Consider the following 12,223-nt stretch of genomic DNA (forward strand, 5'->3'; position numbering starts at 1 on the left):
AAAGTAAGCAGGCAGTGCCAATTCTAGTTCACAGCTAGCTTTGTTTGCCTAAATAGTGAATACACTGCATTAAAATGCTCCCTTTCAGGCTTTTACCACACACACACGTGAATAGCTCTAATGAGTGGTTGGATTTTGATGTGCTAAGTAGCATCGCTATGAATCATTATCACCTCTGTTTATTCCTGTATTGAAACACCATTCATTGGCCCCCTCTTTATAGTCATTTGAGTCCTCTCATTTTGATTCCATGCAAACAGTGAAAGATGTAGTGTTGTTCACAAAATGGCCGCTCATTGTGTCTTCAAAGATCATTCTTAGGTCATAACCATAACACATTAAGAACAACAACAACAACAACAACAACAACAACAACAACAACACACATACACACACGCTATGTCTCAAAAAGCTTTTTTTCACCAAGGCAGGATAAACATTTCAGCGACAGGCTTTTATCAGTTTACTGAGAACAAGGCACCATAGACTGGCTAGGTGTCAAGGCCTCTGTCTGGCTCCACTCCAGCACAAGGAAGAGGAAACACATGTAAACAGAATTCCAAAAGACTATTGACACAAAATAGTCAAATGTAAATAAAGGCAGATGCTGAAAATGTTAACGTAAATCACAATATTACTGACACATAAAGATAAGTTATTTTAATGTTTCTCTTAAAGGAGCAGTACACCCAAATATATATATATACAGTATATATACATTATATACATATTCTCATTTACCCTGATGTAGAACTGTCTATAGTTCCACAAAGACACCATATATAATACGCAGTGTAAAAACTAAGATAAAGTATCAGATCAAGTATGAGCTAAAAAAGACAAAGATAATGCCAGTGTCGTTCTGGACGATGCACAGGAAGAAACCCGAAAGTTCCGTGTGTCTATAAAATGACAGATACATTATAGTCTTTACCATTTATTGGTCCAATCTTATAAAACGCTCGCAAATGCAACATGTATTCCAAGATATCCACTGTTTTGGGAACGTGTTTTTATTGAAGAAATAGTTTTTTTTCTGAGCTGAAATGTCCTTCTGAGCTGATCAAAATGTCCTTCTCATCTGTATAAATGTCCAGAGATAGGGTGATAAGTCATTTGTTCTCACAGATAACGCTGACGACCATCGGCTATGGAGACAAGACACCAAAGACGTGGACAGGACGCATGCTGTCGGCAGGCTTTGCTCTCCTGGGCATCTCCTTCTTCGCCTTGCCAGCAGTAAGTCTGACATCTTGCAAGTGAAATCCTTCAAGTGAATATCTTTGTAGGTTATAGAGACCTCGAGTGCCTCTATGGGGCGATGTCAAGGTTTCAAAATATTCAAAAATATGTCTGTTTTTTTTTGTGTGAGTTTGGACGTGTATTCAACATGTTTGCTACATCCCTTAAGGATGCACACAATAGCTTTACATGTAAACATAACCTTACTTTACAACAAAACTGTATATAGCTCCTCTTAGTTCAGTGCAAATAAGTAGAACTCCTAGAATTTAAGCAATCAAATCTTCCAACAAATGAAAAGCCTTGAACTCAAATCACTCTAAATAGCCGTGCATTGTGGGACATACAATGATTTGTTTTCTCGCAGATCAGTAGCACTCTAATGTCTCTATGGAGTAGTAAGCATTTAGCTTAGCCTAGTACTTGAACACAGCTAGCCTGTCTCAAGCAAGATTCAAGCCAGTCGCTGCTGTTTATAGCGTTCATTTTTCGATTAATTTTGAAAAGTGGAAGCACACCACATTCACAATAAGAGAGGAAGGCCCAAAAGCTGTTGCAACATTAAAGGTGCAGTCTGTAATATCTGAATACTTAGCGGTATCTATCGGTGGGATTCTACATGGCAGCTAACCCCTCCCTTTTGGAGAATTTACGGGACAAGAAGCTAGTTACTGAAGATGGCATCATCCACCACTGCCTCAAGTATATCAAGTGATGAGGTGAAGATGTATTTAGTTATTTATTCCATAGTACTTTGTTTTTAACCGAGTGCATTTCCCCAGGACACCCACTTGATATAAAAACGTTTTTGTTTGTCTATTCTGTGTTACTGTATAAAGATATAAAAATAGCATTCGTTGCACTGATGGTCTCGTTTGCTGTTACATTCATGATCATCGGAGGAAAAATTAGACAGTTTCAGAAATATGTAAAAGTTCCTCGTAGCACCTTTAAAACATACTTAGGAAAATTATATGCCATTTTTTACCAAGTCTGAAAAACGCCAATTTCTCCTTTACACACTGCACCTTTAATGGGATTCTAGCTTTGAGAGGTATGGGTCGCCTCTTCTGACTCTCAACAAAACAGCCAATCAGCACAAAATGTCCCAAAACTATTCCTTCAGGTGAAATTAAAATATATAAAAAAAAAAAAAACACTGCCACGATGAACGTTGTCATAGTTGTAGTGCCTTTCTCAGCAGCTCAATGTTAAGCCATTGGAGTACACATGCATCTAATTCTAGTCATCAATCTGGTTCCCAGGGCATTCTAGGCTCAGGCTTTGCCCTGAAGGTGCAGGAGCAGCACAGACAGAAGCACTTTGAGAAGAGGAGGAACCCAGCAGCCTACCTCATCCAGGTAAAGCTCACACTCTCTTTCTCTCACTCACATGACTGTTTTGGGGCTGTAGAATCAAACTATATGTCAATTGTTCACACATAGCGTCCAAGTAACCAACATGCCGGAATAATATAAAAAGTGTTTCAAAGCTCTGTATTGTTGTTATCATTCTTCCTGTTTCTCTGTGTCCTTGGTGGACTCTATGAAACCCTGAAATTACCCCGATTGAATATATACCGTATTATACACATTAGCATGTAGCTTCATTTCTTCCATCCCCCTCTCGTCTGCTTCATACATTTCCTTCTTTTCCAGTCTGATCTTTACAAACACTTACTGTTTCATCCTGTATTTGCGGGGGTGCTGACCTCACTTTCTTAGTCGACAAAGTAAGCTTGTTGTTACTCCGAAAAATTTATAAATTGCTCATAACTCTTTAATTTAATTATTTTTTTTAAAGATTATTAATTTACTTATTACATGCCAAAAGTAACTGGCTACTTGCTACTTTCCGCTGCATCACAACAAAATTGTCCTCAAAACACAGACCTTTGCATGTGTGACTATAGACTAAAGCCCTATTCTCAAGGGATTGGTATAAACTTAATACAGACAATCTCTTATACAATTTAGTTGGTTGATAAAGGAACTGTAAACAGTAGCGGGGCTCAAACAAATAGACCAACGCAACAATATACAAACGTAGGCCTTAACAAGCTTATCAAAATAGCCCTTCAACAATAACCTGACAATGACAAACAGAAAGCTACAAGTTATTTCATTTTGTAGTGATGGTAATATTTTTTACAATAATTCTGTTAGTATATAGTTACACGACTCGTTACGAGTACAGTTAATGCCCAACACGGGTCCTCCTCATACATTTCTACACACGCTTTCTTTTCTTCCTCCCCCCCCTTCCTCCACCTCTCCCCCTCTTCACCCTGTCCACGCCCATGATGTTGTCCCAGGCTGTGTGGCGTTATTACTCCACTGACGGCTCCAGGCCTCACCTGGAGGCCACGTGGCAGCACTATGAGAGCCTCCTGCCCTCACACAGGCATGTATCTATGCCGGACCTCCGCCCAACCACAGACCCCTGACACACTTGTTGTTTGGTTTCACTAATCAGCTTTTTCATTTGTTGTTTTTTCTCTTCTCGTCCCCCTCTTTCTTCTTACTCCTACTTTTTTTTAATGTATTTAATTTTTTATTCTTTCCATTTATTTTTTATTTTTTTATTTGTTTTGTTTGTTCTGGGGTTGGGTGGGTCTCCTCTGTATCCCTATTCTCTTCTCCCTGGCTTTGTGTGTTCTGCATGCAGTGTGTGTGGCGTAGTTATTCGGCTGATGAGAACTCGGTTTCCATTGCTACCTGGAAGCCTCACTTGAAGGCGTTGCACACCTGCAGTCCCACAAAGTAGGTACAACTATGGCAGCTAGTGTCTGTATTTGGTGTCTGTGCCTCTGTAGCCATCTTTTACCTCTATAATGAAGTACATTTGAACTGATCTGTTATTCAACCCGATCGGACTGTTGTCTACCCATTGTATCAGTGTTATTATATGGCCCTTTTCACCCAGTTTAATGGGGAAGTAGAGAGAGCCTTGTCTGGCTACCAGCAGCAGCAGCATTCTTAAGGTTGATCTAATGTACTCCTATGTGCTTGTAAGAGTGCATGCACATTGCATCTAAAAAACAGAAGCCTAATGGCCGCCACAATGCTTATTTTTCAGTGGGGAAATTGTGAATTATAGGCTAATAAGGCATGCACAATGCACATGGGTTTTGAAATATGCATCATATTATTATAATATTCAGCCAATGGAAGTATATGATCTCTATTGTGCTACGAGGGTTTGGAGATGGTTTGGTTGCTATGTGTTGATAGAAAGGCTCTCATGGCAAAGGTTTAAAAAATAATTATTTCATTTTCCTCAAAAACAGGATAAAGTAGGTTTATGTCTCCGTTTTCTCCCCATTAAACTGGTGAAAAGGGGGATCTATTAACGACCATATCATGGGTAGACAACCATCATATCGGCTGTTTACTCAGGGCTTTTAATTTAATGTTTTAATGTACGGTCCTATTGTTTAACGTATCTGTGTCTGTCGCCTTATTGAAAATGTAAATGCTTTGATTTTACCTTTTTTATTATTTTTATTATGAGAAATTGTTCCACAGCCATCAGGAAAGAAACAGATCATTTCCAGGCTCCATTAACTCCAGTTGCTTGATTCGGAAAAATTGAAAGCGCTGACTTTACAAACATCTCTAAACAACCCCTTCATTTTTTTGCAGCTATTATATAAATGAAAATGTCTGCCCTCCGAGACATTCCCACTGTGCCAGGCTCTCTGTTGTTGACTCCAGACAGTTGAGTGCTCAATGGTCCGCTGACTTCTACGACACTTATGTCACTTTAAAGGGTCTGAGGCAGCAAATCTATTCACCCCCGGCGGTGTATCTATTTATGTTATATGTATGTTTCCTCAATCAGCCGATCAAGCCTTTTTGATTTTGCAGCACTTAAACGGTGTTGCCACTGAGCACTGATGGCCTTTGTCATTCAGGGGTACAGTGCAGCTACTTCGGTCTGTCAGTGGCTTTAGTACCTGTCAGAGCTACACACAAAGACACAGTAGGCTATAAATCCTTCTTTCAAACAATCAAGTACTTGTATGTGTACGCAGCATGGGCGGCGGACAACTCATGTGTAGCGACCTATAATGTAATAACTTGCCAATACAGTCCTACGATTTGCTGATCATGAGGAGGTATTCACTGATTTTGACTAAATAGTGATTTCGACAATAAGTGTTCTCAGGAATCGCTGATTCCAAACAGGACTGCGAGGAACTTTCAGTTTTTGTTCATTCTAGCGGCCCCTTTGGAATAAAGCGGTAGTGTTTTTTTTTCACACGAGCGTGTGCATTTGTTTTGGAAGCGATTTATAGCGAGAACGCAGGATGCATCCCGATGAGAAAAAGTATTCATATGTGAAGCAAGATTAATATTGGTAATATGAAGATGGTAAAGCAAAGTAGACTTTGATTTAGTTCCGTTCATAAACACTGGTCCGCCGGTCTTAAATGGTTTGGTCTCAGTTGGCACAAGGATCCGGACCCGAGCAAAGGAATAAATAAGAACTATATTAAAATAGGGTTTCTTGATTGGCCTTGTTTGCTGTTACAAGTCATTTATAATCATCAGAGGACAATGAGACATGTCACGAACATTTAAAAGTTCTTCTTCGTTTTTTTTCACTTACAGTATCAGTGTGTGGTTTGTCTTCTACCCCCCTGTACGTACATGTCAATGTGACGCCTCTCAGAAACTTGTGTATGGAGCCTGGAAATATTCTATATATAAAACCATCTGCAAGACATGCTGTATAGTTCTGCAGGCATAATTAACTTAACGAACACAAACAATTACTTTACAAAGACACAGTTTAAAGTGATATAGTGAACAGATCTCCACTCACTCAGTCCCTTCCTTCTTTCTTTTGTTTTGTCTGAATGGTCTGCATCGACCGGCATGATTGTAGTGAGCCTGCTGTTTGTTAAGCTCTGTTTCCCCAGGAATGCTTGTTATTGATCGATGAGTTGCTAGCCTGAGATTTTCTGCATATCATTCTGATTTAAATGGGCATAAAGGCTTGCAGGTTATAGCTCCTTTACTACAAATCATGTATGCCTAACACTTATGACCATCATTTCTAAATACAGGTTATATACACGTTTTTTTCCATATTGCTACAGTTGCACGCAGACACTCATTTCATCAATCAAATACTTTCTTTTCAGCATAAAAGTCTAATTTGAAAAAGCAGCAGACTCTCGCAAACTAAACTGTTTGATTTGTGTAGTCCCTCGGCCGTGGATATCCAGGCTAAATTCCAGTTTTTTCAATCATACATTATGGAATTCAAAATGTCTGTACTGCATTACCTCATAAAAATGATGCCACTTTGACAAAAACCTAATGCAGGCTTGACACTCAACATGTTAAGTTGCGATTTAAAGACTTTGTGATTTGTAGTAGAAGGGGGCTAAAACATGTGTGAGTACAGTATATAGTATGCAATAGTATAGTATATAGTATGCAATAGTACCAGTATGTATTAGGAAAAGATTATTTCTAACATGTTTTTTTCTCCCTCTTACCTGTCCACTCCAGGAAGGAGCAGGGAGAGTCCACCACAAGGTTTGTGACTGAACATTCACTCTCTTCCATTATGTTGTAGCTCCGTAATTTAAGTATATAGGGCTGAGTTAAATAGATAGAATTAAATATTTTTTTATTCTTTTCAATGTTGGATTTTATTTGAGCAGAAGTCTTGTATGGCTGCTTGTGTGTAAGAACAAGGTTTGTAAAAAAAAAAAAACATATTTATATTTCCTAAACTTGCATATTATGTTTCATTGAGTGGCCACTAGGGGGCAGCACCAAAAATAACTGACATATCACCTTTGGTAAAGGCAAATGAGAGCAAACAGTTTACACATCAATCAGACTTGGCACAACATCAGCTTTTATTGAGTTGTGTCCATTAAACCTAATGTAATCATTGTTGTTGTTGTTGTTGCTTTGCTCTGTTCTCCACCAGCTCCTGATAATGATAATAATTTAAAATATTGAATAAACCAAACGGGCTGTAAAAACCAACACAGTGCTATAAGACCCTAATACATAATAAACGTTTACCTCCATATGCTGAGGCGCTCAAAACATAGGCAACCATACTCAATGCAAATATACAAAGACACTCTCTGTTTCCTTACATCTCCACTTCAGATCTATATTTAAAATCCACATGTCACAGTCCAACTGGAGCTGCCTCATATCATTATTATTACATTATTACATTAAGTGAAACTAACAAAAAAAAAATCCATCTCCATAACAATACCCTCTCGAAACCTACCAGTGCCTAAAATGATACCGGCCACAAACTGTTGGTGAGTCAGGCACTTGTTGCCAGCGTCCAGCTGAATTTCACATAGTTAAATGAGGGATCTCGACATGAAGTACGTGAGTCACCAAATTGCTGCCTTTTTTCGAGATGTTCATTTTCCCTCCACTGAGCTCAATTATCTCTGTTCTTTCTGCTTTTCTAAATGCCAGCCGGCCATTTGTGAAGCAGAATTAAAATCGCCAGGCAGGCAGAAACTGTGCCAAATGACTTTGTCCTTCATATCCTTCGTACAGTATATGCAGTATTTCAAATGATCATTGCGTAATATGTCAGGCATTTAAAAGCCAAGACACTGCAGGAAAGAACATACTTTCTTTCAAGCGCTGGTCAATTTTGAGATTTTTTTTTGGTTTTGGTCGTATGTTGCTATTGTCTGATTTATACGTTTTGTTCTTTTAAAAACACGTCAGAATTTGCAACAAAAAAATAAAAATTCAAGCTTTTCTGTGTAATGTGTCAAACAAAAAAAGCAAACAGTTTTAATGTAAGTGATCAACTGGCAACATTTCCTGCTGATACCTATCATTAAATAATGTTTTACACTCTTCCCCTGTGTCTCACCTTAACCTGCTGTCACTCAAGTAAACTCTGAAGCAAAACAATAAATGAGTAGTAAAAAGCACAAGGGTTTAAATCTAAAGGGTCTCATAGAAAAGGCAATGGGTGAAGAGGGGATGTTTCTCCTCACAAAACCTCCAGAGGTAAATATTTTCTCTCCTCTGTTGTCCGCATCATGTAACACATCACCGTATGTCTATCTTCCCCTTGGTTTTTTGTTTTTAGTAAAACTCTTAGTAATAAACAGAAGCTACTGAGGAGACGTACCACTCGGAAACATAGGTACACGGCGCTTCTGCTCCCCTGTTACATGACATCTCTTTTTCATTTGGGAATGCTGACTAATTCTTGGTGCATGGGAATCTGTAGGAGGCTGCGTAGCCGCAGAGAGCAGAGAGTAATTACATATTGCAGGGAGACATGGGTCGCCTTTAAAGAATAATACACTATCTGCCTTAGTTTAATCCTTGCCTGAGCTATGCGCTACTTCTGCCTGTTGTGCTTTCTGGTTTTTAAACTACATTTGCTCTCAGAATATCTATTCCAGGTCGCATTACAGCTAGCAGATCCTGCAAAATTATTAACATCGGTTAACTTTTTCCTGACTGTATTATTTTGCCCTGGTGATGTCACGCTCCACTCCCCATATCTCTGATACAAACTTTAAACTCTTCTTTACTATCTCTGTCACTTGTCATGGCAGGCTGGTGTCACTCATACATACATCATGCCATAGGTTTGGTGATATTTTATATTCATACTTTTTTAGAAAGAAGCTTTAACTGCTGTTCAAGACACGTTTTCTCCACCTTTCTGAAAACCTGTGTTCAAAAACCCCAGTCAGATTTCTCTCCCCAAATGATGTCATAAGGGAAGAGGCTACGCCTCCCCTTATTAACCTAACTTAGCGATACCTCCACCTGTGATAAGTACAGCCCCATATACCCCTGAATGTAACCAGCAGTAAGATTCAATGAGAGCAGACTGGGCTTTTTGGAAGGCGGGGCTTAAAGAGGCTCGAAAACGGAGCGTTTCAGACAGAATCTGAAAATAGGAGGCACTGTGGGAAATATAATTTTCTTTTGGAACACTTAACCATGAGCACTGTTTCTAGTAGAAATCCAAATTACAATTTTGAACTAGAATTGAGAATAATATGTGTCCTTTAAAAAAACATTTGTGACCCCTTTTTTAAATATGTACCTCTTCTGTATTAACCACTAAGCTGTTGCTACAGACAGAACTGGGAGGTCAGAAAGTATTGAGAGACACAGCAACACATTGTTGGTTTGGTTCTTTTCATTAGATTTGTTGACAAAATAAAAATTCAGATACAAGCCTTATCCTATGACGTCATACTACATGTGCAATCGAAGATATAGGCCTACTGAATGGTAACACCTGTTAATGAGCCATGCCTGGCGCTTGTGGACTGCCTTTGCATGACGTCATCATTATATATTGCTGCACAAACACAGAATCAGCCACTCCCTTTTCTTCCTCCTTCATCTCATTGTCCCACTCATAGGCTTTCCACAGGTCACTTCCCTTTATTTCCGTCGCTAACCTCACCCTGTCATGTCACGTGACATGGAATTTATGTGTAATAAATCCTATAACTCATGGTGATTGATATCACATAAGAAATTTAAACTTTTAATCACTTAAAAATTGAGTCAGTGATTTTAGAGAACACTTCAGTATTTGAAAATCAGGGAATATCTCCTCACAATCCACTAACTGTCCATACTGTGTACGCTGAAAATAAATCTGGTGTTAATACAGAGCCTATGCTGTGTAAACTGGAAGGGGGCCCACCATAGCTATGGTAACGTGCCTGATTACAGCTTTGTATTAACACTGTTTTTTTCAGCGCACACACAGTATGGACAGGTAGCGGAGCATGAGGAGATATTCACTGATTTTGACAAAAAGGGATTTTGACTACAAGCATTCTCCAGAATTGCTGACTCCACCTTTTTAATATAACAGTGTGACACATGCTAACTTATCGGCCACATAGCATCGATTTCCACTGTTGCTCATGTAGAAGAAAGACATTTGAAAACACGCACACATCAAAGCAAAGACGCATCACACCTAACCTGAGCTTGCATTTTGTCTAAGGCACCTGCTGCAATGTTGCAATGCATGCTGGTCTGTCTCCATCTTGTCCTGCAGCCCTTTCGCCGTTATATTAGCAGATAAAAGTCTGAATGATGACCTTGGAAAGGAACGGCATTTTGTCAGGAATCTTGGATAATGTGATGTGGTTGCCTCCTCAAAAATAGATTGATTTGTCAGTAACATATCTTTATCTGTCCTTCATTCCACCTCTTCACAACACCATTCCCTTCTTATTCATCTCCCCCCCCCCCCATCCCCATGTCACTCTACAGTCAGAAGTTGAGTTTCAAGGAGCGCGTGAGGTTGGCGAGCCCCCGAGGTCAGAGCATCAAGAACAGGCAGACGTCGTCCTCCGTGAACGAGCGGCGCTCTCCGGTGGCGGAGGCCGGCACCGAGGCCACCAGCCCCGCCAAGGTGCAGAAGAGCTGGAGCTTCAACGACCGCACGCGCTTCAGACCCTCACTGCGCCTCAAGAGCCAGTCGCGCTCCACCACAGATGGTGAGTGACTCTGTCTATTAACCACCACGCCATTTCCTGGGTGGACACCCTCAGAGGGATAACTAATGGCCAACTATTCCTCTATGTCCAAGTGTGAGATAACCCAATCTTCTTTACATGTATTTAATTGAGGTGTTTCTGGCCAACAACATAACCCACCGGAATTCAGCCAGATTACTGGAGGAATGCTAATGGCCATTTGCTCCTTCAGCTATTGGCCCAGCAGTGCCGGCCTGGCAGGCCTTCCTGGGTAACTGCCCGTTTGATTTGGTGGGTGGACTGATGGAATGATAGAGAAGGTGGTGGAAGCCATATGGGGTGTCAGAGCAGGCCAGCTGGATGAGACCTGCTGCTGGGGAGGAATTAATAACCAAGCTAGCCCTGAACCAAAGTGGTGAGCTGGTTAGATGGAGATCAGGGGCCGTATTCACAAAACATTTTAAGGCTAAGAGTAGGTCCTAACGTGCTGATTTAGGAGTAACTCTCAAAAATAAGGGGCGTTTCACTCCTAATTTTAGGACTCCTAACTTTTTAAGATAAGTGTAATTCACAAAGCATTTTAGCGCTAAAACTAGCTCCTAAATCTATAAAAAGCTAGGAGTCCTCGAGAGGACTCCTAAGTCACTAAGAGTAAATCACAGACACTCATTTGATGGCATTTTGGAGAGATTTAATGCTAGTGAGCTTTACAAAAGGTACCTTAATAGCTGTAAGGGTTTAATGATCTTAGTAAAGCTATGTTTAGAAAGTATAGACACATTTATATTTATTATATTTATATAAAAAATTATGTATTAAGTTCCTTTTCCTGCAGTTGCTTTGGGTTTACGATGCACTGAAAGTTACTGTTGGTGTCACGTTTGGGTTTAATTTGTTACTAGAGTAGGCCCATATGTGGCGCTTCCAACTCCTCCATTCCACAGGTCCGCTACTGTACAGTTGCGTGTCTCGCCTTTTTCCTTCCGCATGCACTTTACGATTTCGCCAGTTGTTGTTTCTAAATTGCGAATTTCCTGGTTTGCCGCTGTCTGACTATTGCGGCATAGTCCGCCGTTGAGGGAAATACAGTGAGAGTGCATGGCGTGCAGCTGTTCAATGAGGATATTTTTTCCGATTCAAATCATTGTAACATTTTAAATTAATAGACCTATGTGGCGCTATTGTAGGTTAATTGTGAACGAATGTGTGGGAAACCCTGCAGTATCTTGGTTTCATGTTAAATCAGTGTCACTTGTCATTAATTGTATATAAAAACTCTTCACTTTAATACAGCGACACGATATGGATATCTCCACAGTGTTTCTATCATAAACTCACTCTTAGCTCTCATTCCCTCTCAGCCAATCACTGTGGGCATAGAAGGTATGAACATGACATCATCCATAGCAACAGGGTCAACACCGCCCTCTATTCTCAGCTTAGGAGTTCCTCCCATTCCTTAGTAAAAGTTGATCTTATCAGCTTTGTGAATAG

General features: G+C 40.0%; 1 protein-coding gene across 1 annotated transcript in view; it reads left to right on the plus strand.

Annotated features, from left to right (window-relative positions):
- LOC307252522 (potassium voltage-gated channel subfamily KQT member 5-like) overlaps positions 1-12,223 on the plus strand; it is a gene marked incomplete at its 5' end in the record, with an annotated part of 115,458 nt that overhangs the window by 93,118 nt on the left and 10,117 nt on the right. The window contains 6 exons of the mRNA XM_080030216.1: positions 1,129-1,239; positions 2,508-2,603; positions 3,910-4,004; positions 6,768-6,794; positions 8,350-8,406; positions 10,524-10,750. Of these exons, the coding sequence (XP_079886342.1) occupies positions 1,129-1,239; positions 2,508-2,603; positions 3,910-4,004; positions 6,768-6,794; positions 8,350-8,406; positions 10,524-10,750 (613 nt within the window). The remainder of the gene's footprint in view (positions 1-1,128; positions 1,240-2,507; positions 2,604-3,909; positions 4,005-6,767; positions 6,795-8,349; positions 8,407-10,523; positions 10,751-12,223) is intronic.

Source organism: Ammodytes marinus, assembly GCF_949987685.1.
Source record: "Ammodytes marinus genome assembly, chromosome: 6".
Lineage (NCBI taxonomy): Eukaryota > Metazoa > Chordata > Actinopteri > Uranoscopiformes > Ammodytidae > Ammodytes > Ammodytes marinus.